This window comes from Scatophagus argus, chromosome 23, assembly GCF_020382885.2.
Source record: "Scatophagus argus isolate fScaArg1 chromosome 23, fScaArg1.pri, whole genome shotgun sequence".
In the NCBI taxonomy this organism is placed as follows: domain Eukaryota; kingdom Metazoa; phylum Chordata; class Actinopteri; family Scatophagidae; genus Scatophagus; species Scatophagus argus.
Window position 1 is genome coordinate 3,300,491 of NC_058515.1, and position 26,883 is coordinate 3,327,373.

The 26,883-nt window shown below is 39.7% G+C and overlaps 1 protein-coding gene across 13 annotated transcripts in view; it reads right to left on the bottom strand.

The window, feature by feature from the left end:
• The window catches only part of nrxn2b (neurexin 2b), a 584,209-nt gene that overhangs the window by 235,405 nt on the left and 321,921 nt on the right, over positions 1-26,883 (bottom strand). For all 13 annotated transcript variants that reach the window (XM_046380508.1, XM_046380512.1, XM_046380507.1 and 10 more), the window contains one exon: positions 24,960-25,079. In XM_046380508.1, coding sequence (XP_046236464.1) covers positions 24,960-25,079 — 120 coding nt within the window. The remainder of the gene's footprint in view (positions 1-24,959; positions 25,080-26,883) is intronic.

Genomic DNA, 26,883 nt, shown 5'->3' on the forward strand with positions numbered 1-26,883 from the left:
AGTCTTATCGTGCTACCCTGCTGAAGCCTCTCTATTGTTTATCTCCTCCGCTGGTAATGGGACAGAGTAATTTCTCATTTGTAACAATATCAAAAAGCAATTACAGGCTGGTGACTAAAAGCCACTGAACAATGTCCACCATCAATCATCGGAGAGGAAAAAAGGCAGAACACGCAGAGACGTTTCAACCTGCTTATTTCCTCTACATCTTGCTCTGGTATTTGTGCTCAGCTGAACTTGGCCCCGGCTTTATGGCTGCTTGGGTGCCACTGCGAAAGGGCAAAAACTTGTTGCAGATAGTCAGGTAATTATTGCTCTTATTTACCAAGTAAAATGCCAGTATCCAAATGCTGGCCTCCAAACGTAGCGCTTTTTACACTTGTTTACATCAAATCTTGTTCTTCAACTTTAAAGAAACAGCCACCTTAAAAAGATTTCTCAAGATGAAGATACGGATATACATCCTTGCCATGCGTGTCATTTTCAATTTGCTATTGACATTCCTTGCACATGGTCAAGAGAAATCATATCCTTTATAGATCGGAATATGAAATTAATCTCAATGTCAGAGATTGATCATTGCCACCTCGGGCAAGTATTGACAGCTGCAAAACATGCTAGCTCACATTTACAGTTTGTATATGCCATTAACTTCTCTTTTACAGGAAGAAAACACACTGTACACACACTCGAAGCCCCCACACTGCAAAGGTCAACTTCCACAGTAGGTTGCATTTTAATCATGCGGTGCTTTGACTTTGAAGTAGCGTTGACCGAAGGCTATTCTTGATCGATCTTCAAGGCACTATACTGTGAAGGGAGCACCCAGTATCTCTCAATCCCACTGCCATGTATTTCTTTGACATTTTCTCTGCCCAAGGCATGTATTGACAGCCCATTTCCTCACCTTCTACTAACCTTCCAACCTCCACCTCCTCGCTCTCTTAGAAACACTGTCCACCCCTGGAGGCCTGGTTCATCAAGAGCAGAGGAGGTTGTCCACAGTTGATCGGTAGATGTGTTTGCGCCCTTCTGTGTGGGTGTGGGTGTGGGTTTGTGTTGTGGAGAGGTGACTTTTGAGTAATGTCCCTTTAGAATTCCAGACAGGCACAGTACACAGGAGCCAGTGAGCGTTAGAACAAGAGAACAGAGGTGAAATGTGTGTGTGTGAGAGAGAGAGACAGGGAATACAAAGGAGTATAAAATGAGGGATAAAGGGGTGATCAAAAAGAAAGAGAAAGGTTAAGGTTTTGGGACCATGACCATAGGGGATTCTGCATTAGAGTGAACAGGCCAGGTGTGTCCACTGTCAGCAGCAGCACTTTATGCCATTAGTGTCGGTCAAAGGTGGCAGCAATGAACAAAAGGACATGGACTGGCCCGAAGGAAGGTCAGACCCTTACAAAGTGACACACACTCTCACATTTGCACATATAGAACCATAATCAGGACTTTTGAATGCAGCACAGAGAACCTCTGCCTGCTCTATACCATCTATAGTGATGATTATTTGATGAGATTGGATGCCGGTGTATTGTGAGTTTTATCGGAACTGGCAAGGGCACCCATGCATTTTAATGTCCTGTCTCTTTCCCACTTCTTTGCGGTTGCGTCTTTCTCTTCCATTCCAGCACCCTACACCCCTCATCCCCTCCCTTTCTGGCTTAGTTTTTCCATTTCTCTATTGAACAAGCAAAGACAGAAGGATTATGCTGATAAATTCAACAAAGACAAGCTGAAAGACTCAGAGTAGAAAGAGTCAGAGGACACAGGAGTGAATAAGTATGCACGCGCGTTGTCAGAGTGCTTGTGCGCATGTGAGGCGGAGTGTGAGCATGTGTCTATGCTTGTACGTCTAAGAGGGGTTGTGTTTGTTTATGCATTCTTGAATATGTGTCCCTCTGTACATGATTTTGCACTCCATCAGCATTCAAGCAGATTTTTTTTTAACACACACCCTCCCTTTGAAGTCTTTGGAAGTTGTCACCCCACATTTCCCAGAGCAGATGTACTTGTGGGAGACCAAGACTGCCAACTCTACAGACTTAAATTTACAGGTATAATTTGCAATAAGAACATGCTACTTGTTGTTATCTTATGGACTCCGAAGGCAGTGTGTCGTCTGACATAGTACAAAGACAAAACAACTTGAGCTGGAGCTGCTTGATGTAAATCAAAGTGGGCAAAAATAGATCTCAGGGGAGAACACATAAACATACCTATACCAATACCCAGTGGTGGACTGTTCAGATGCTTAATTATGTAAAAGGAGGACCAGAGTGTAAAAATACTAAAACTTCTGCAAGTATGATTGGAAAAAAAGTGCATAAGTAACAAAAGCAACAAGTATTCAATGCAGTTAAATGATCCTCTGATGGTGCTATTATATATTGTATAATTTGTTATTACTAATGAATTCATTTGTGAATTTGGTGGAACCATTTTTGCGCAATAACACCTACCCAGAGTCCAAAGTTACAACTTGCATGTTGGGACCAACCCAAACCTCAGAACTATTAAATATGAATGAACGTAACTGAACTAATCAAAAGAGAGAGCAGCAAACCAGCACATCTCAGAGGCTGGAACAATAAAACTTTATCATTTTGCATCAAAAATGACTTACAAAAAATATTTCGTAAATGAATAATCAACTAGCTGTTTCAGCTCTACTTGTCTATACTGTTGGATCACTTAATCTATGACTAAGCATATAAGCTTATCATATGTTTTGTATGCAAAAATATTAATTAGTAATATAACTAGCTAACAACCAAAGTTGTCAGATAAATAAAACAGTAAAAAACGCATTTCCTTTAACTTGGAGAAAATACTCAAGTGCTTCAAACATGTAATAATGTACAGTATTTGAATAAAAGGAAAATTTCGACTGCTGAATGTTTGTATATGAGTGCTAAATATTAAATTGTGATTGTTAAAGTGAGCCTACGCAGAATCAAAAACGAGTATTAGACAAAAATTAGACATGCCTCAAAATGCAAATGCTTTCAGTGTTTTTTTTTTTTTTATAATGAGTTATTATTTGTTGAATGATAGAGGCACAAAATTACAACTTTTCATGAAATCATCACAGCTTCCCCCCCTGCCGCTCTCTTTTTCACCTTTCATCTACTTGCTTTCAATTGGCAGCGTGGTAAATCTCATGGGTGGATGCTAGTGCTTTTGGTCAAGAGGTCAACAAACAAACTTCAAACACACTGAGAGGGGACAAACTGAGAGACCATTCTCCTGCTCTCCTTTTACTTTCCCTCCCCAAGGGCACATAGTGATTTTTGGCCTCCTTAGTGGTCTGTGGTACCAAATATGGGGGCGGTCATGGCCTTGAGGTTTGAGAAGCGGCTTGTTCAATTACCTCCCTGGACTAACAGGAAAAATTTGGGTGTGGTGGACTGATGGTACAACCCCACCCCCCGACACCCATTACACCGCTGATGTAATGGCACTTATCCCCCAGTTTGCTCCCCGGCCGCCTGACAATGGCAGCGCACTGGCTCCTGTGTGTTTCACTGCATGTTGCATGTAGCATGTGCGTATGTTTCAATCAATGATGGGTTAAATGCAGAGAAGTAATTTCCCAGCCTGGGATTAATAAAGTAAAAAAAAAAAACATAAAAATTGACAGAAAATAAGGGCAGTTTTCACAGGAAATTAAATTTCTCTGTGCGAGTGAGTGTATGTGTATGTGTTTGTATGGCAGCATGTCAGTACCTGTATTTGCATGTCCGTGGGTTAATGCACAGTTAATGCATACGTGTGCATACGTACATGCTCTTGCACGTCTCCATCAAAATGAAACCGATAACTGTATATTAAATGAGCAGTGGTTTCCATTTGTAAAAGTTCATTATCCCTGCCCCTTGCCCTTGCTATATCTCACTCTGGCCTGGGGACAGCTGCACTCCAAGGATATTCCTCTGCAATCCTATCCTAGGATCTGTGCAATCAATATGCACTGGCTGCTTTTTTTTTTAATTATGCAATTCATCCTCTCTACATGCCGTCTACATCCCAATTTCCCTCCCCACACATTTATCCCTCTCTATTTCTGCAGCCATTTTTTCTTTGTTTCTTCAATTTTGTTCCTTTAAATAATTATCCCCACAGTGACTGAATGAACAAAACCGAGCCAGCACACATACACAGACGTCTGCTTCTCAGCCAATGACTAGCAATCTCATTTTGGCCTATTATTAATAATTAACTACCTGTTTGTCGGGCAAGCCTTGGCATCCTGCTGCCACTTAATTGCCTCTAGGGCTGACTGTCATCCACAAATAAAGGCACTTTGGAACTATTGTGAAAGCGTAGGCACAACAGTAAAATGAAACAGTAAAGGCTCAGGTTTATTGTCAAGGCAAAAACCTGAGGTCAGAACCTTCTGACTGAGAGCAAAAAAGGGATACTGGACACATCCTGCCCAGTGCGATGAGTTGAAAACCCACAATTTGTTATGTTCAACATTTTATAAACTGTAGAGAACTGCAAGTAAGAAAGTAAGAAAAACTAGTTAAGTAAGAAATCCAACCTTAATTCTTGAAAAAGTGACAGAGAAGTATAAGGTATGAAGAAAAAGACATAGCATGGACAAAACGATACACAATATAAAAACTTGGGAGTGCCTTGCTCTCTTCACTCGCTCTGCACACAGACATCAACATAATTTGTCTGTCTCTCAATGCTGCTTTCCATCTAATGTCATGTCTGGAATTCTCTGCACACACACACACCTGCTTTGTGAATGGAAGAATGACACTAGAGTAAAGAATGGGTTCAAAGCGAGCGAGCCTGAGCGAGCTCTTGGAGCTGGGCATGCAGATTGTCTTAGCATAACTCAAATCACCTGCTTTCCTTTATCCTTTCTCACACTGCTACATTACACCCCCCCAATCCAGTGATTTTTTTTCTTCTTTTTTCTGCTTCCTTGTCCTTTTTTTCCATTGTTCCCTCAACAACTTTCCTATTCTGTTTTCCCTTTATTGTCCAACTGGATAATCCCTTTAGGCCCCCAGGAGCCTCAAATGTGGTCCACTTTTAAATTATAATGGGTGAAAGCAGAAAAGCGTTAGGTTTGCTAGTGAAGTTGTGACTGTTAAGCATGTTATATATGTAGAAAGAGAGCAGGGGAATGAATATGGCAGGGTAAAGGTGGGGTGAAGGACAAGGAGAAGAGAACAGTTCTGTGAGGGAGAAGGAGAAGGAAAAGGTGATGAAGAGGAGGAACAAACCAAGAAATATATTCAGGAAGAGGAGACATTGAAGGAAAAAAAATGGAGAGCAGGAAAGACAAAATATAGGAACAACATGAGACATGGGACTGAAGAGGAAATATAGGAGGAAGGTGAAAATGAGTTATGAGCGGATGAGAGAGATGACAAGAAGGAAGAAGCCTCATGTAAGGAGCAAAGTTAAAGTAAGGATAAAGGGAGGACCTGTGGAGAAACGGAAGATGGGAAAAGGGAGAAGAAAATCGGAGGCAAATCAGAAAAATGTTGGGGAAGGTTTAAAGCTTCACTGCTTGTTATCTTGAAGCACTCTGAACATGGCGGATGTGTGTGTGTGTGTGTGTGTGTGTGCGTTCATTCCCTGGAGACCAAAGGAGATGAGGAAACAATATCTACCTACAGTATGGATCTCTTCTACCTCTTTTCTCACTCTTTAATCATTCCTGTTCCTCTTCTCTCCCTGCCAAGATGCTTTCTCTCACTTTTAATCATGTGATTTATGGTTTTTATTTTTATTTTTTTTAAACATATTATTCTCCCAATTCATTTCAAATATAATTTATAATAATAATATAATAATATAGCATTTTATTTCCTCAGATTTATAAAGTGGTTAAGTGAGTTTCTTTTTTATTGGAAAATATTGTACATATTATAGACTGTAGTAACTGCCCATTTTCTAGCTTTAAACACTTTTCCATCTCATCTGCGGACAGTTAATAAGCTGTGCTATTGCAGAGACATTTAATTGCGTTTTCACACTTTTATAATTTTTCTTGGCCAAAAAAGATACAAAAGCTCATCAACTTTATTACTAAAATAGGCATGTTATCTTTTCGAAATGCTTTCTCTAATAGAAGCCATATGCCAAGACATTTTATTTTCTCCGAACATCTGATGTGGGTTCAGAGAGATAATGGCTGCTTGCTAACTAAAATAACTAGAATCAGTTGAGAATGGGGATCAAGACTTTGCAGAGCTTTTAGTGATGGAGTAATAATGTAGTAATAATGTTCAAGTTATACACCTAGAAAACTGATGATATCATCATCAAATCAATATTCACTATGACTATTTATCATGTAAACTGAATACAGGTATATAGTACACCACTTTGGTACTTACTTATATCTGAAAAGATTATGACCAGTAAACCAGTCTGGGTTAAGTATATAATATATGGACAAAAGTACTGGGCCTCCTGACCATTACACCAACAGGCACTTTAATCACATTGTATTCTCAATACATAGAAAGCTTTGCAGCTTCTGGGGAGATTTTGGAGTGTTTTCTGTGGGGACTTTTACCCGTTTGTGCAGCAGAGCATTTGTGAGGTCCAACACTGATGTTCGCAATCTCTGATCCAGTTCATTGCAAAGGTGTTCGATGGGTTTTGAGGTCAGGTCTCTGTGTGGGCCAGTCAAGTTCTTGCACATTAAACTCATCCAACCATGTCTGGAACAGAAAAGGGCCTTCCCCAAACTGTTGCTACACTTTGCCCACTGGAGAGCAGTAACAGATTCATTATTATATTGGAAAATGCTCATAATAATATATATTATATGATTTTTAAAATCACAAAAAAAATTGTTAAAAATTGAGTATTTGTTGACTTCTAACAGTGGAAACAAGTTCAACACAAACCAGGCATCAACCTAGGAAGGACTTTTCCCTGCCATATGACTGGATAGCTCACATGAACTTAAAAATAGTAGAAAATGAAACGTATCTCCATCCCCTGCCTCCCTCTTTTGTCTGCTTTTTTTTTGTCAGCTGTAGTTACCATACGCTACTCACTGGCTTATCTCCCTGTGTTCACAGTTTCACTGCTGTGATGACTCACTGCCATATGGGAGGAGAAGCGCAGAGAGAGAAGGCCAGACTGAGAGACTGAGATTCAGATCAACAGAAAGGAAGGCATAGACACGGCGGCTGTGAGGGGACATGAGAACGCTGGTTCCAGTTGTGGGATATGGCAACTCATTCACGTACATACACGTGGTATTTGCAGGACGACACGCAGTTTAGGCCGCAGACGAAAGCACACGCAGCATAGTCAGAAACAAAAGAGCTGACTAAGAACAAAAGTGCTCTTGGTGTGTCAGTTTGGGGTAACTATTAATTTGATTCAGTCGTGTATTTTTAAGGCATTTATTTTATGATTTTTTATTTATTTTTTGTTTATGTATTTTTATTTAAAACTGAAGATCTTCCTAAGACTGCTGCTGGGATGTGCATGTCTTGTTAAATTATTTTTGCAGACACAGTATATGTATTTTAATGTTCACACACTTGATTTTTTTTTATTTATTTATTTATTTATTTTAGCCAGCTGTCATTCCTGCATTTAGCCTGGATTGTGTGTTTAATTCCTTCATATTTGTGTAATATTACAGTTTGCAAAACACATGGCTCTGTTGCTATTAGACTTGTCTATGTTTGCGCATATCACTGTCTGTCCACTTCTTTAGTCACTCCAACAAACAACACTGTCTTTCTGGAATATGACATGCTTACAGAAAACGTCCACCATTACAACTAGCATCTTCAAGTGTGAATGCAAGATGAAGAGACCCTTCAAGGAGGCAGTAGTGAATGACTGCATGTTATGTGAGTTTGTGCCACAACAAACTGTGCGGTTAATGTGGATTCTGTAAATCTTAGCTGTAGATGTAAATTTTTTCTATAAATCAGAGTCATTCTCACCGTCTGAAAATGCGTCTCTGTAATAATGATAATACATGTGCTCCAGCAAATTTGTTTTCTGGCAATCATCAGAGAATCAAGAAAAATCTGAACCAGGTTTGGGATGCTGAGGAGGATGCAGCTGGAGCATCCATCGTGTCTCCATGTATCATCTTGTTTCTAAAACATGTAGTTTTGGGAGTATTCCATGGAACACTACATCCTTTGTTTTTAAACACTGTGTAAACTTAAATTTACCTTACTGACATTTACATCTTGGAAATGTTTATGAGTTAGATGTTTTGTTTTTTGTTTAATATAAGCAAAGATTTCAAGTTCATTTTGTACAGATGTATAACTACAGAAAATGCCATGAGAAGGTCTAGTTTCTTGTAGTTATTTTGTGTAACATTGTGTCAGTATATCAAAATCAACTAAAAGTCAATCCCAGGTATCTTTGTAGGTAACAAGAGACTCAGTATTGATTCTTTGTCAGTCACGATTCACAATCTGACATCTGATCTGGGGTGAAACTTCACATTTACCAAGAACAAAGCACATGTGCATACAGATCAGCAAAGAAGCACTTAAACACTCGATATGTTCTGTGCTTAAAAGAAGACATGTACGCAAGTGCAAACCAGTTTTGCATGAGACAAACTAGTACTGCTCTTCACATGTAAGTACTGACATTCATTCTCACATACAGGAAAATGTGCACTAAGACAATAACAAGTATGAGACAAGGTGAGTAAGAGATGGAGAGAACAAGTATGACAAAGAGAGGGAGGGGCGTGAGGTGAAGTATAGCAGTGTGTATGTGTGTGTGTGGGGGGGGGGGTCCAGCTTTTTATCTTGAAGCAGAATATCTGAAGAGCGGTGACTGCACTGTGAGCTGAAAACTGCTTCAATATTTTATCACTGCAGCTAGGCCAGGCATCAAAAGTTAGGATTTTTTTGGTCCTTGACAGGCCCAAATACCACCAATGATGAGTGTCAGTGTGTTAGGAGATACTGAATCTATGCACAGAGTCACAGTTTTCTCCTGTTCTTTCTGTTTAATCTTTTCTTTTTTTTTTTTACCTTTTCCATCCACTACACAAGTATAAGCAGAGTCTATAAGTCTGTCCTGCCTGTGGACTGGACAAGATGTAATCCTTGGTGTTTAAGCCTCCAAAAATGACCAGATTTCTTGCTTCAAAGCTTCAAAGCAAGATTCCTCTCTGGGGAGGGGGGGCCTTGCAGACATATACTTCTTCTTCTGCATCCTTGTTTCTCCACCTTCCTCTGTAATTCCTCCCTTCTTCATGTACTATATCTAAAATTAGGCCACTAAATCATTTTGCCACCACTGGTCTTTAATTAAACATCGCATACTGGCCACTTGGACTCGGTCCACTTCTGAGAGGACTCACGTATTCTTGTTTTACTGTGAACTATGAGTCACAAACAAACCTACACTTAGCGGAAGCTGTTCTAAAATTCTTTCACTGAATAAACCACTAGAGGAACATTTTAAGGTCGATGAATTTTAAAGCAGATTAACTTTACTGATATGATCACGACATTTCAAATAAAATACATTTTACAACTATTTTTAGCGTTTTCATTAGCAGCTGTAGAAGCAGCAATTATAAAGTCATTGTGGCTGACTATAAAAAATGAGCCAATTCAGCTGCTATTAAGGATTCTGCTAAATCAAGGCATTTCAATGCTGGTGACATTATGAAGCATGAGATAAGACAAACACATTGTTTCTGAATATGTATGAAGCTATTTAACCCCCGGGATGTGTGCATGTGTGTGTAACCAAAAAGCTTCAGGTTTTATACACTATTCATAAGAGTGCGAGCAACAAAGCATTGCAGCTGTATTCAATCTAGCTGGACTTAAATGGTTTCATGTGACCCTTTGGCCTTTCCCAACAGCACATTATACTGCTGCTGACGGTGGCTGCCTGTGCAAATCAGGGGTGAGGCACCGTGCACCTTGCTGTTGAAAATTTCTGATATACAATAAAAATGCAGAAGACCTCCCACCCCTCTCTGCCTTCCCTTTCGCCAGCTTTCAACATGGGGGATGCTGGGTAATTGATCAAAAAAAGAAAAAAAAAAGAAAAAAAAAGAAAAAAACAAATTAAACTGATCAGAGCATCTGTGGTTTCTTGCTATGTGTTTCAAGATGAAGAGTAATTTGGCCAAAAAAAAAGACGCAGCGGCAGAACGGAAAGCTGTGGTATGTGTGAGGCGAGTCGGGAGAGAGAGAGAGAGAGACTGAGACAGAGAGGGAGAGGCAGAGAAAGAAAGTATCGATCAAGCAAAGCTGTGCTGCCTGTCGATATGGGCCTCTCTCCCGGGATGGGAATGACACAAAATAGAGAGGCAGTATTTATTAGGTTGTGTGTGTGTGTGTGTGTCTGCAAAGGGAGGGTATGGGCGTGAAAGTGTATGCGTATTTGCACACTGAGGAGAATCACGCTGATGGGTTTTTAGATCGAAACACACTCAATGCCTGTATGCAGACTATTCATGCATGCTCCATCTGTGGCAAGCAGTGAAGATAGGCCAATTTAGAAGTCTGTAAAACATCTATTGGAAGGCAAAGCTCACCTTAAAACAGAAAATCATTGAGGGAAAGAAGAGTATCCCTCTTTTTTTTCCCCCTCAGTGATTTTCTTATTGAGTGACAGCAGTATTTCATGATTTTTCCACAAAAAATGTACAGAAAAATAAAACTTTAATGCTCCCAAAGTGACTACATGTGTTACAGGCCATTACGTTCCAGTATGATGGGCAAGAGAAGATGGAATTTTCAATGTAAAACATTTTTAAATTACTTTAAACTCAACCGCTTTTAAAACTACATTTTCGCATGCATTTTTATGATCTACTGCTTGACTGGAATGTTGATGTGAAAGGTAAATATGGAGCAAACCAGGTCCTTTATTAAGGAGATACAATAACTTTCACAAACACAGATACTACATTAGCAGGTAACATCACATTTACGTACCTGTCAAATTGAACAAAACAAAAAAGGGGACATGGTAAGGAATGCAGAAGACAAAACAAGTGCTACTTACTGGCAGAGAGCGGAGAGGTGAGAATAGGAATTAGGACAGCTAAATTTAACTGTGGGAACCATGGGAGTGGTGATGATGTGTGTGCGTGTGTGTGTGTGTGGGTTGGGGGAGAGGAGTAGTGGGTGCAACAGAAGAGAGAGAGGGGACAGACAAAAAAAAAACCCCCAAAAAAACAATTACAATTCAAATTCTTCTCTCTCTTCTTTCATGGCATTTCAATGAAATTTAAATGTCCCACTGGCTAATTCCATAAATGCGTGTGATTTTAAATTCATTTCCCCTCTAGGTAGCTGGATGGTTATCCTTAAGCCTGTACATTCATGGAATAGGAAGGTGAAGGGCAAATGCATACAGTGGTTTTCTAAATCAGATTGAAAAAATGGAGCTAGAAGCCATGGCTCTTTGTATGAGGAGGAGGAAGTGGCTTGCAGAAAGTTTCACCCATGATAGAAGAAAAGAATATCCCACCCACAGATGATTTTTTGTTTTTTTGTTTTTTAATCGGTAGCTGTTATACAAACTGATTAAAATTCTCCAATTCGCCATGTCCTAAAGATAAATCCCATTATGTATTTGTACCCACCTAACCTCAGGAAAGAAAAAACCCTCACGCCACACCTGAATGTTAAAAGACTGATAAATTCTATGTCTAATCCTAAGTGAATGGAATGAATTATAGGACAACAAAGCACCATACACATGGACAAGCACATCCAAAATAAAACATTTAACAGCCTTGCTGCTATAAGCACATTTTGTGCCATTTAAAGGGGTTTAGTTTTCAGCCCTTGTGTAACCAGGTCAAGGTAAGGCTTCTAGTCGTGTGTTAAGAAAATGTGTATGTGGTGGGGGTGCAGCCTTAACGTTGATATGACATTTTGTTTCACCATGGCATTCATCTGCTAATTTCCCTCCCACCTTTGCTTTCATAAGCTCTTACAGCGAAAATGTTTTGTCAGGCATGCCTAAGATCGTGTCCGATACACGCCAGTCAGTATGGGTTGCCTAAGCTACTCTATTTACAAAGAACAGCCTTGCCATGAATAATACAGGAAGCGCCAAGCACTGGGTTGGAGACAAGGGAACAGGGAAGAGGTTCTGGCTTGCTTCTAGCCAGTCAGGCAAGCAAACACTGTTGGGAAACACAAGATAGATACATCTGTAGTGAGTGATCTGACAGGCAGAGAGAATAGTGTTGTGCTGGCTATTCAGAAACAAGATGATACATGGAGACACGATGGATGCTCCAGCTGCACCCTCCTCAGCATCCCAAACAGGATTCAGATTTTTCTTGATTCTCTGATGATTGCCAGAAAACAAATTTGCTGGAGCACATGTATTATCATTATTACAGAGACGCATTTTCAAACGGTGAGAATGGCTGCATTCAGAGAGAAGTGGGTCGTCATCACTGGGGGTTATTAATGTGGTTTCTGCTCTGCTCAAGGACACTTGTCTACTTTGTTATGCTCATATGCCTGGCCTCAATCGATCCCTGGCCCTCTTCAGATGTGCTGTGGGGAAGACTTATGAGTTTGTGTGCGTGTGCATGTGTGTGTGTACAGGTACATGGGATACAAAATTCTACAGTGATTTCAAAATCATTATAATAACACTGAAGCAGAGATCAGTGCAGGTAGCAGGCAGGTTTTCATTTTAATCACACCAAGCAAATAGAGTATTTGATCTGCATAAGATATGAAGTAAATTTGTCATACTAGTTTCAGCTCATCTATTAAATTTGCACACAGATCAACCAATGTTGGAAAATGTAATAATAGAGCTATAATAGCTATAGTTTTTGGTATGTTCACTAAGGAGTGTTGGAGCATGTACATTTTAGTCTGCATGGAGTGTGAACTCAGCACCTAATAGGAGGGAGGACCAAACCAGCAATACACATCCTGTGTCAAGGTGAAACGATGCATCTTTGAAAATGCACGCTGAGTGGCAATTACAGGAGGTGTAAAATTCATTAAAGACTCAGTTCAAAGCTTAATTATGTAATTATTATGTGTAATTATGTTTATCTGATGGATCCATAGCTGTCCATAGCTCAATAACTGAAAATATACTTCATGATAAGGCATGTTTGTGAAGCCTTGACATGAATACTATGAATAAAAAGCATAAACATATGAATTTCACAATGTAGGTGTCACAAAATTAATATTCACAACATTCATACAACCAATAATTGCGGACATGGTTAGAATTTAAAGGAGATTTTGCAGTTTTGTAGTGTAGTTAGTATAGTTTTGTAGTTTTCTATTTCTAGTGAGGTCAGGCACTGATGTTGGTTGAAAAGGCCTTGCTCTCAATCTTTGATCCAGTGCACTGGGAGTCATAATGGAATAGAAAAGCCACAAAGTTGGAAGCATAGCATGCCATGGCATTTGGGACAATGCTATGCTATGCTATGCTTATCTTCCTTAAGCCAAACACTGTGATGAAAAAGGTCTTCATCAAATATTAACAGTGGGGCACATACACTGAGGGTTAGGGTTTACAATTATATGCTTAAAACAAAATATCGATTACATTCATCTCTGTACACGTCATATACAAGACGATGTAAAAATTTCTCCCTTTTTCTAAAGGGGTTTTGGGATAAGCTTGAGGCAGAAAGAAAGTTATTAAAATGTCACAGCTTGTATCTATGCAGTGAAATGCAGCTCTGTGTATTTTAATTCTTTAAGAAAGGGGGACTGAGGGATATTCCTGATTTATCGCCCTCTTCAGCTGCAATCATTTATCACCCCACTAGCCACCAGATTCAGGTCCGCTTTAAAATAGCCACTGTGTTTCCGCTTGGGGAATTCCATTACTGGTCTAGGGACAGAGGAGATGTTGCGTGAGCTTAGTTTTATTCTGATAGAGTACAAAAACGACAGTCTGGGTTCGGGGAGGGAGTCGGTTTGCACTACACGGATGCTCCCGATGAACGAATATAAGCCATACACGCACTCCTTGCATTCAGAACACATTGTAACCACTTTAACAAGACAATTACAACAGCTACATGGAATATGGACCAATTTCACTACCATAATCATTATCAGGCATTTGACATGGAGTGGACATTTCTTAACATTCAAAACTGTGAACAATTGGGAATTTACCACAGAAAACGTGCTGGCTGTTTAAGGCAAACTGCACTGTATTATATTGTATGCTCCAACTATATCCAGTTCACATGGTTTTCATGTGGTTCTCTGTGAAAATGCTTCCTGACATGCTGAATAACTGCCAGATTTCAAGGAGAGTATTGCTACTGCTCCATTACAGCAATCATTCATGCCATTGATTTTCCTTTTTCGAAAGAGGCACTGTGGAGGGGAAAAAATGTCGGACAAGATACATATTGGCTTCAGATGAAGTGCATGTTTTCACAACCCGTTTTAAGCTTCCAGCTAACACATAATCTATCAAAGACATTGGTTTGATTTGGAAATTAGTGGAGATATGAAAGCAGTCAGCAGTCAAAGTCCGATAACAAAATATATCTAAATAGCCAGGCAAAAAGAATCTGTGACAAATTACTGCTGCAGAAGCCTACTAAATCAACAAGCAGCATGAACTGCTACTACTGTATAAGGATGGTGTTTTCCTCACTTAGCCTACATGCACATCTAGTTGATGGAGTTTTAGGTTTTTACCACCTCTCACAAGCTGGCAAATAGGAAAGTTAATCCTGCTAGCTGTTAACATTTGGATAAGGATGCAGGACTGGTAGTAGACAATGAGATCTATTGGACAACAATGGCTGTATTTTTCATTTTTTGATCATATTTATTACTGGGGATAATTCAGCAATCATTGGAAATTAGTAGGGATAAATCTTAAAACGAGTCATGTAAAACAGAAGGTCTATGCAAAACTTTCAGATGAAATCCAGATAGAAATGATCTATTCTTTTATCCATATTTATCCTAATCTGACTTTTGTTACTGCGCTATATTTAGTGTGTTGGTATTTGTTATCACTACTGAATTAATTTAGAGGTGAAATTTACACGTACTGAAGACAAAGAAAGACAGAAAGCCAGGCTTTTATGCAAAACAAACAAACAAAAAAAAGTCCTTGTGTTAAAAATGAGGCAGCCGTGAAGATGGTGAGATGAGAGAAATGCTCAATGGCAATATTATTCCTGAAGACAATATCATATGATCATGTATACAAAAGAAGAAATGTGATCTTTAAAATGAGACGCATTAAAACAAAAGATATCAGAGACAGAGATAATTCCTAATATGTCCAATATGGACAAAAGCTGAGGTATTTTATGAAAGCTGCCTCACACTTATGCCTTGCCTTGAACATTTATCGAAAGGCTGGCTTGAATCGACTTGAAAGACCGCAATTAATTTTACATCACAGTTCTAATGTTCAAATTTCTCACGCTTTGAATGTTTAATCCCCGTTACCAGTAACATGGGATTCCCTCGGCCCACAGGGAGCAGCAGTGGGAAAAGAGAGCAACAGGAGTTGTACAGGGAATAAAGAGCAAGGGGGTAGAGAAGCCGAGGAAGAGGACAGGATGGAGAGGGAAGACAAGGTGAAGAGGAGGCTGTCAGCTCAGCTTATCGACAGCTTATCCCCCCACAGGGATAAATACAAGGAAGATGTGTGTTTGCATGCATACGTGCACGCCCGTACGTGTCAGTCCTGATGATCTACCATGTCAACTTGAGTAAAGGTCTTTCTCCGTGCAGATGCCCTCAGGAAACATTGACATTCTCAGCAGTTTCTTGTGTGTTTGTGCGTGCGTGCTTGCTCATGTTTGTGTGCGAGAGAGAGAGAGAGAGAGAGAGAGAGAGAGAGAGAGAGAGAGAGAGAGCACGAGGGAATTAGACTGTCTGACATAGCAGTATTTCCTCCCACTAAATCCTATGTGTGGAAAGTACGATCCAATATTTAATATATTCTGGGAGTCCATCATCCCTAAAGCACCGGCTATTATTTCAGGTGGTCAGCACTACCAACGATAAACTCAGCCTCTGCTTGTATTGCAGCTGTCATTCATGATAGCAAAGATGATACCTTCTTCTAAAGATGAGCCTCTTCCCCTGTCTCATACTTACAAGTACAGTGGCAACAAAAAATAGGGCACAGCAAAATGCTTACTTTCAGAACTGCATTGTCATTCCTAATACACAGTCTGACATAAGCTGCTCCTAGCTTACCTTAATATTAAATAGAATATTAGAATAACTGGTTGTTACAAATTCCATAGCCAAGAAGTTCCTGATTTGTGCTACCTGACACATTTGCATGGCTGCTTACTACAGTTTACTACAATGTGGAAAATTTAGCTTTTTTGTATAATTAATGTTAGGGAATGTTAGAATGAATGGCTTGAGACAAAATAGAGCTCTTTTAAGAGATTAACATATCCGTCCCATTTGACCATGAGTCAGCGCAAGCCAGAGAAATGACTGGAAATGGATAATAAATGAGAGGGTGGAAAGCCTTTTAGCGCCCGCCTGTGACTACCACCAGTGTCACGCTAGTGCTGCACAACCCCCCCCCCCCACCCCCCTCACATGTGTATGTGTCAGTTTGATTGGAGAATGTGTGCATAGTATTTGGGAATGCATTTGCACCACTGAATTCAATCAGGTCCAGAATATTGACACTAGTTAGATGAGCAGCGCTGCTATTTACAAAGCGTAAACAAAGGAACTGACTAATATAAAAAGTGTGAACTGAGCGCCTGTGAGAAATAATTGCTTTCCTCTGTTTTTAGAATATTTTGATTCTCTTTCCCAAGTCCACATAAACACACAAGCTCTCCCTTCTATCACTCTTGTTCTTATCCAGCATACAGTGAAAGGCTTTTGATATTGTTTGCAAGTAGCCGGAGTGGTCTCGAAGTTATTACAAAGTTTCATTAACTGTCCTTCACTGAATATTGGGGTTTACAAGCTCATCTGATCTTTAATTAAAACCAAGCAAAGAATGGAAAATCAGCACCAGTTCCAAACAACACAAAATTCATCAGGTATTTTTACCCAAAGAAACAAGCAGATTTGTGGCTCACCTGCCAAAGGTCCCGGGCTCATAATCAAACAGACACCACGGAGGAAACAGATGAGGAATGGAACGTTCAAGAACTTAAGAAATGTGGGCTTTCAAAATATGACAGTGTGACTGGACTCGAAGTTGAACAGATAATGTAACTGTAAAAATTATTGTTGTGGGTGTGATAGCTTCACCTAGTTTTACTATTGACTTCACGTGTCTAGATTGAATTTTAATTGATGCCAGTGAAAGGAGCTATTCCCACTGAAATCAAGCTATTACTTTCACCTACCACACTCAGCACTACAGGCCACAGAATGTGGCCACCAACCCCCAACCAATCCCCTTCAGGCTCTTGACACGGTGACTTCTGACATCCAATAGGCTTAGCGCTGCCCCCTTTTGGGGAATCCAAAATTGCCTTTGCATGCCCAAACACTATTTCATTCCTCACTCGTGCTGTCTTCTTTCCATCCATCCCCTCGTTTCTTTGCCCGTGCTTTCACTCAGTGTCTGCAAATGGGAAGATAGCTGCAACCTCTGCAGTCTTTCTCCATCTCATTTGTGGAGCAGCCCACAGCTGAGAAGTAGAGAGGGTTCTTGTGTGTGTGTATTCATGGGCATGACAAAGAAAAAAAAAAAGTAAGCCAAGTAATTATTCAGGATTCACACTGCGTTTCTGGCCTAATGAGGTGGCAGTTAATTGCTAGGTCTGGACAGCAGTTCTTTTGGGCTGGCTTGCAAACAGCGCAGAGAGGAGACAGGAACCACAGATGAGGTGGGAACAGTGAATAAGAACAATCAACAAAAATGAGAATGGAGTTACATAGAATGTGAGCCCAAGAAGCTAGTCAGACAACTTCTATGAGTTGACTTTTATGCGTCAACCGTGCTTGTTTTTCTCCCAGACGCCTCCATGGGTGAAAACAGTTGATTTCCCTTATTGGATCAGGGGGTTTGAGAGAAGATTTTTTTTCTCTGTGTCTCTCTCTTTCTAGTAGGTGTGCAGCTCTGCTTACTCATTCCTCCTGAGTTTATCCTGAGTGATTTCAGCTGGTGATGAGAATCTGAGAGGGCTAAAGCCTCCCCTTAAGTCTGTCTTGATCCACGCTGTGTTGAGCACTGAGTCCATGCTGAAGCCAGTGTGACCTTCATCACAACTAGCGGCCTCAAAATCGATGTTTAGCCTAAACCAAGTGCATTACACGTACAGCGTGGCTGGATTCATGAGGCTTCTTTTTTTTACTCCGGAGACCAATAGCCATCTTTTGCCCCCTTTTTTCTGCATTTCAACTGATGCACAAAGCAAATGATCACCCGTGGAGTTGCTGGAGAAGAGGAGCGCGAATGCATCTCAATAATCAGGTTTCATTAAAGTTTGGTGAGGAGAAATTGCAAGAGGGGATAGGCGTGACCGATGCTTCTTGAAACCTATCAAGCTTATCAAGAGTTAACAGTAGGCTAGCAAAAGGAAGGAGTACAATACTTAGTGAGGAGTCCTTTAGAATTGTTGAAGTCAATTCCCTTAGTGTTATAGCACTAGTATGGCATAAATAAAGGACTGGAGAAACCGAAGCTACAGTAACTGAAAACACAGAGGTCAATTTGTACATAAATATTTTAACATTTTAACAGCCCTCTTGAGATCAAAACATAAAATGATCAAACATGATATTTCCAAAAAAAGGTATGGAGCAGCATCAAATTTTCCAGACATTCCAAGATCTGAATGAAAGGTGCAACAGCAAGTTAGTCATTAATAACTAGTTGGTGCTTTAATATTTGTGGGAATGCTAGGGGGAGATAGAAAAATAGAAATCAGGGATTTAGAGAGGAGGCAGATTAAAATCAGCAGTGCTGCAAACACACTGGCAGTCTGCGCTCAATTAGTATGCCTGGCAGCACGATGCACTGGCAGCTGGATTCATTGTGCACGTGTTTGCTAACGCCCAGCAAATGCAAGCAGTTAAACAAAGAACTGAACAGAGAGAGCCCTTTCTGCCGAGCATCTCCCTCTCTGTCCCTCTCCACCGGGTTTTCTCTTGGCCGCTCTCTTGCTCGCATAAGCAGAGAATGAAAAAGCAAGAGAGAAACAAAGCCCTCATACTGCACACACTTACACAGCATCTCTGTCTGAGTTGGTTCCAGATGAATAAGGCAGAATACCAAGTGGCCCACTTATACGCTACGCAGAGACAAATAGACCAGTCAATCACCGCAGGCTGCTGCTGAATAACAAACACTCTCTGGTGTTTGTGTGTGTGTGTATACGGTTTTTTTCTATTTGCTGTGACTTGAATGCATCTGCGTGCACGAACATGGTGGTACAGTAAGTACAATAACCCGCAGGTCCGATTGAAAGTGACATTTTTCAGTGGTGTAGTGCCAGATGTTTCTACTGTTAATGAGAACAGAAAATAAAAGGCTGTTTTATAAAAGAGATACATTTAACACAAAATACTGGTGGAGAGTACTTGTCTTTGAAAGTATTAAGTCAGGATACTCCTTGCATGTAAAAAAGAGTAACACCAAAGACCAATTTCATCTGTGCTCGCTCTGTCATCCAAGCCATAACTCATGTACTAACCGCTCTAGAGTGCAGCACGGTAGCTGTCAGAGCAAACTGACTGACAGAAGGAGTTACTACCACTACTATTCAACAAAACTAAAGCTTCTCTCCTGGGATTGGAGCCTCTGAATTACTTCAGATACACAAACATACTGACCCAACACAGTATAAACTGTCCCTCTGCACTGCAGCATTTCTACATGGAAACTTGACATATTTATTCAGCAAGAGTGAGCAGTGTGCAGCTTCCCTTTATCCACGGGTGAAAGGCAACCGATATAACCCTGGGCTATGGTGATCATTTCCAATGAACTGTAAACTTTCTGCAAATCAGACTGCTGGGCTTCATTTTCTTATCTGCCATGTCAGGTGGATGCTGAAAAATAAGCAATGCCATTAAAAAAAGAAGACTACAGTCCAGTATGACTTGGGACTAAATAAAGCAATTGGTCTCAGTCCAGGGAAGGGTGGGTGGAAGCTCTCGAAAATGGTTTCCTGGACCATGGTTTTCAAGTTCAAGTTAAAAACCTGACATATATATATGTGTGTGTGTGTGTGTTTAGTTATAATTCATGTCAAAATGACTGCTGTGAAAAAGGTCTATTACACCAGGTTTGTCCAAGACATGCTGGAGCATTACACACACATTGTATAACTCATTGGAAGCTTGCTAATATGTAGAAAGAAGAAATTTGAAGAAACAGGAGAGGTCAAGGACAAAATGAAAAGGACTGGAAAGTCAATAAAACTTTGAAAATCTGATGAGAAGTTCCTCATAGTTAATTCTTTGAGAGACTGGAAGAAGTCTGACAAAGACCTGGCTCAGCATCTGTCAGCTTCATCGAGATGCCAAGTTTACCGTTCCAAAAACTTGACAACAAGCTCCCCAAAAAAGGTGAAGATGTGCTCAGTACTAAGGGAGGTCACACTAAAAAGTGAAATTTGCATGTAGAAGCAATTTTGTTCTGAAAATTTGTGTTTTTTTAAATTTTGTGTACATATCTCCTGTAATTTCCATTTGTTCTTAATAAATTAATATAGAAGGTCGTTAAAACTTTGCCTAAACAACAAATCTAATGGTGGGCTAAGATTTTTACAAGCAACACCTTCAATGATATTCTTGTTAGCTCTGTTTGCAGAGCTTCCCAACAACTTTGGAGCCTTAAGGCCCTCTAAAAATTCAGCCAGATCCCAGAAGCCCATCAGCCATCTCATTTTGTCATGCAATGCCACTATGGTCCACCAAAGGGCGGTGGCCCGCACTTTGGGAAACACTATGTCAACGGATGCCCCTAAAGTAAAAGTCTTTTAAAATGAATAAAACAAAAACAATACTGTTATAAAAACAAATGTCTGAATTTTTTATGAGACAGTGGAGCGCAAAGAACATGGAGGCAAGCTTTAAATAATGCCTGAAAGTAAAGCACAGCCCTGCATGCCCTCATCATCACAATCAGCCAGAGGAGATAACATTTTACTGCTGCTTCTCAATGTGTCACACTTTTGTTTTGTCCCTTACTTATCACTCTGGACAATAAACTCTGTGACTTTTCAAAAGGATGGGCTTACAAATAAGCTTAGAAACATTTGAAAAATTCAAGGTGAGTTTGCTCTTTAAATATCTTACATTCTTGGCAGGGTAGAGATACTTCTGTAACAATATTTAGAAAATTATGTGACACTAAGACACAATTGAAACCAGGGCAAATGGAACTCCATGATAAGCAGCAGTTTAAGGCCAAATGGCTCATCCTCCTATTCAAGTATTAAAATCTGGATTTCAATAACTTCAGATTTGCTTTTTATTTACAAATGTACAAATATTATTGAAAAAAAAAATCAATCATTTTTCATTCCAGGTGTGATAACCTTCACCATATCATAGCAAATGTTGCTGATGTCCAACAGGTAATAAAAAAAGGTCAATAGAGACAAACTATTTCAGTTTATCTGCTGTGAAACATCAATACTGAAAAATTCTGAAACCTTTTCTCTCTCTCTTCCTTCTCATAAATAATAACTGTATTGTCAATAATGTTGACAACCTCTCCAGCAAAAGTGAAACAAATGACTGACTGTGTCTAAACTGAGCATTTCTCTATTGAATAATGTTTACAGTGTGAAACTCCATTCATAATGTGTCATTATGGCTGTATGCAACGTTAGGTGTGTGATTGTAAATGTTGTAACCAGCCTAGCTCATATATTACATTACACTTTTGGCAGGTATATTGCTATTTCAGAGCATGTGGGTATACATACACCTACTAAACAACCAAGTCCCCCTATGCTTCATCTATCACGGCCACCAAGGCTGGCCATCCACAAACAGCAGTGTGAGCAATGATGGTAGAATAATTATGCCAATTTCTTATTCCCTGCAGAGAAGGATAAACAATGACAATCACTCTATTGATGGTCTTCATTCTTCTTTGAAAGCAAAATTAAAATAATTTTCATTTCATTTTGGTGTAAATGTGGGCAACTCGTGTCTGCCTGGCAGGTCACACAGAAGGTGTGTGTGTGAGTGTGTACTCACTGCATGCACCGTATTTGTCACAGTATCGCTGCTGAGGGCGAGGTAAAGTGTGAGATCGTGTAGCAGGCTGGTTCTTTGTGATTCATTTTATCCACCTCGTTTCAATTCCGTCTTTTGATGGCACTCATACATACCCTTTATAAAGCTACAAAGAGGTGCAGCCCATATACCTGTTTATCCCTGGTTCCATTCTCGTTATGCATGCAGACACAGGAAAGTAGGATACAAGCTATTTGATTTCTGTGGCTACAGAAAGATAATTATGGAGGAAATTCTACAAGGAATTAAAACCCTTTCAAAGCTATCCATTTAAGAGATGTAGAAGACAAATCAAGGGCACATGGAAGGGAAAAGCTGTTTTATTTTATTATTATTTTATCTTTTTTTATTTCTCTGGAGCAGCAGTTTCATACACCGATTTAAAAAATGCTCCACATTTTAACAAGTCCTACCTTGGTTTTCAGAGTAGATTCAAGAAAAAGTCCCTGAAGTTTGACATGTTCAGAAAAAATGTGTATTCTGTGACTGAGTAAGTCCAGAAAACACTCAAGGACACAAGACCGTGTGGCAAGGACTACGCAAACGAAAAGAGATCAAAGACAACTAGTTGAAGAAAAGAAGCCAAAAGTCAAACTTGGGGCAGGCTCTCAAGGTCAAGAGATGAAATTTGTTTTTCAATATTTCAGGCTGGCAGAAATGAAGACGGAAAGGCAGGTCTGAAGACGTGCAGCTGTTGTGAGGAAGGAAGGAAACACTGCAATAGAGAACAGCTATAGCAACACATGCACACTGCAAAAGAGGTTGACATACTATTGCATGACACATTTGAATTGAATGTATTGACACATGAATTAAACAGTGTTGGTAAACATTATTCCATCTGATTAAAAGATATTTGGTTAAATCTAATTTGCATGTAAGTTCTGTATGAATTTTGGCTGCTGTTTTGCAGTCTTATTTTAAAATGAAATTGTAAAATCCATGTTCCAGAAATGTGCTATCGGTAAGCAGACACTGTGAATGTGTAATACTGTAGTATGGCAACCCGTCACCAAGAAAACATTGCACGAGTCTCAAGAAGACAAACAGCAGGAGGGACTGAACTCTAAAGCAGCCAATGGACCCATAATACTGATACTGTATGTTCATATACAGTACAAAAAGAGTAATAAGCTAATGTCAGCGTTAATAATAATCTCATGTCTCAGATTTGAACTGTCAACCACGCAATCTTGAAAGTTTGAAACTGTTTCAAACTCATTGCACGTAGTGCTGACTAATGGTTCCACTTGAATCATTCTTTTTTCATTGTGGATGTACATCTTTATTCAGGCTGCTGGTGAGGTCCTTTCCTCCACTCTACACACTAGTCTCACACACACATCTCCTAGGTCTTTCCGCACACACCTGGCGCCATACACTTCTAACCGTTGTCTCATCACCACCGGCACAGTAAAGCCGCTAACGCTCCCCACAGGCAACAACTCAAATGCAGGATTCAGCACCCCTATCCTCTCCCCTCTTCATCATTTGCTCCCCCTCTCAAGGAGCGAGGGATCTCTCTCTGCTTATCTCGGCATGGCTGTCATGCCGACTGAGCAGTTATTATCGCCTCCTCCTTGCTTGAGTCTTCTAAGAGTCAAAAGAGCACCTTGCTAATCATCCTCTTACTGTCAGGCCCACTCATATTCTGTCTGGCTAACACAGCAGCCAACGTAACAACAGCAACAACACACAACAATCAAAGACACAAATGAAACATAGGGTGGTTTGAAATGAGGAGGTGAGGGTGATGCAGCTTAATTCAGCACACACCACTAAATATGCAAACAAAGGCTCGAACAAACAAGTCTATTAGCCTGTCGGCCTGTCTCTGCCCCTGTTTAAATCAAGTCTGTGAGGAGTGCTGAATGCTAAATGTACATAAGCTCTATGTTGCCAAACTGAGCTCTGCTACACATGCATTTCTGAAATACCAAAAAAACACAAATATATCACCATATTTCATCCTTAAATTAACAAATGTATACATTTTGATTAATTTAAAACAACTGAATATCTGTGTTAATGAGGCGAGGCAGTGTCCTGTGGAGTTTCATGTGGTCTATCTTGGCATTTCATAAGCTACAATTGTAATAAAGCTGACATGGTGAAAAGTAAGATATTTTTTTTGTCAATATATACAGTTTGCAGCGCATTTAACAGACTTCCTGACAAGAAGTCATTATATTTTCATTTTTTATGAGGACATTTCCAATGTTCTGTGAACACTATACTGAAAATTAATCACAATAAATATGTACTGTCAACACAGGAAAAAAAATTATTTCAAATAATAATATAAACAACTTGCAACTAGTCGCTTGTGCTAAAAAGACCTCTCATTTACTCTATGCGTTCCCTTCAGGAACTCCTTCGCTGCATGTGACCCAGCAGGCAACCACATAGCTTGGACATGGGACGCAAATCGCCATTTCTCCTCACAGCATGTGTTGGCAGTGCCTCAAGAGCCCAGGAGCCATTTTCTCAGTGAAGGAATGGACGAAAGTATATGCTTTTAAAGCCATCTGTGGTACTCTAATTTCATGCTTACTAAAGATGCACAAGGCAAGATATTTACTCTTCTAGGAGAAAGCAGGACTCAAAGATCGATGTTTTTAACCCTGCTGCCGCTTCGGCGGCATAAACTCACATAAAGTTGCGTGTGGAGCTTTAATTCAGCACCAGTTATCCACCTACTTATACTTCCACTTGCAACAATCACACCAGCCATACATGCTCTATCCAAGGCAGGCAATAAAAAAATGTTTCACTTACGGTCGTTGCAAAATGAACCTCCATAGGACGTCATGCTGCAGTCGCAGGTGAAGCCCTCCCACTGCTGGAGACACACCCCCTGATGGTAGCAGGACTCCTCCGTACAGGTGGTACTGGGTCCTGAGGGCATAGCAAAAGACAGAGTTCAGCAGAGGATGTAGGATAATTACATTCAAGCATTCTAAGGTAATAAAAACAGAACAATTGTTAGTTTCAACTCATTCTACGCTGATGAAAACATAATTGCGAATATTATAATTCATTTTGACATTAAATCCTACACTTCAGACCTTTAAAGGGCAGGTTCACAGTTCTTAAGATAGGATTTTATTAGTCCCCCACTCAGGAAATTCACATTGTCACCACAGCAAAAGGATAGCGAAATAAAAGTGGTTGCAACTTTGAGATTTCCATTTGATTTGTTTGCGTGAACGCCTAAAACACCTGTGACACCTGTGCTAAAAAGATCAAGTATCTACGACCAAATATACAAAGGTGATTTGATTAATGTTGCTTAGTTATGTATTAAAAGTTGAAACCTTGACAAGTCAGTTTCCTTTTTACCATTTCCATATCTGTGTGTTCTCTCTCTCTCTGTGTGTGTGTGTGTGTGTGTGTGTGTATTTTGGGGCATGGATGTCATGGATGGCTGAAGACAATAAATTGTCAATTAGAAACTCAGCTGCTGTAAATCTTCAGTGGAATTCCATCCACTTACTCAGAAAGGAAATGATACAGAGTGCTGTGAAAACTCACATTTCAATTCCAGATTATACCCAACAGCCATTGTCAGACATGATATGTAAAAAAATTTACCAAGGATTTGTCTGGTTCGCCTCTATTATTAGTAGCTAATATGAGCAATGGCAATGAAATAAAATCATCTTGAGTTTTTTTGCCAATAAAACCCAATTTATTCACAAAATTAGATGAGAAAAAGCTCAGACTAGGATGCAGATCAACTCTTAGGCAAGAGAATTGTTCCAAAAATAAGCATGTGTGGTGGCTGTCATGTTGGTGGTGGTGGGGATTCTCATTAAAATCTCAATTAAACACAAACATTTCCAAAGACCCTCGGTTCAGTGCCACACTAATTTGTTTCCTCAAAGATAAACAGACATCTCACTATGCCATTTACAAATGACCCAATTACACCCCCCCTCCCCCAACAGACAGAAAATAAATAAATAAAAAATTCACAATTCACAAATCTATAAGAGCTTTCAGTTTCTGCTCCAAAATGTCCACTTAAACTCAATGTCATTTCCTTTCTGTCAGCTTGGTCTGTTGGTAGTTCCTAACCAGACTAAGTACCCTATTAATTCTAAAGTAATAAAAGGTTTCGTTGAGGAGCTAATTAAGCATATTATCACAATTCATGACCAAGTTATGTAATCACATCTTCACTCTTCCTTTGACTATTGATTGGCTACACGCTGCCTTTGTATGGTTGCCCGAGAACCAGTTATTAGGTGCCTTGGGTTTGTTGAAGCGTTAAACTCCATCTGCCGTGTTTGCTCCAACTGTTCAGAAAAATGTTAAACAATAGAGGCAGCCAATAAGCCCAACATAAACTGTAAAAACCCTAAGTGAACACACATCTCCACTCAGTCGCTGCTGTCAACTCTCTACAAGTAACAGCTGGGTTATAAATGAAACATCTGCTCTCGTATTAGTTGTGCAGAGTTCATCTGCAACTGCAAATCCAGTTTGGTACTTTGTTTATAATCAAATAAATGTTGGAAGGAGGCATTTTGTTTGTTCATTTTAATAGGACTCTAAATTTTCCAAGATGATGTTTCTGTCAAAATCATCAAAATCAAATTATTTTTTGTTTTTATCTTTTATTAAGTTCAGAAAGTAATTTCAACTGCTGCTAATACTGCTACAAATATCTGTTGTGTCATATTTTAGAAATATAGAT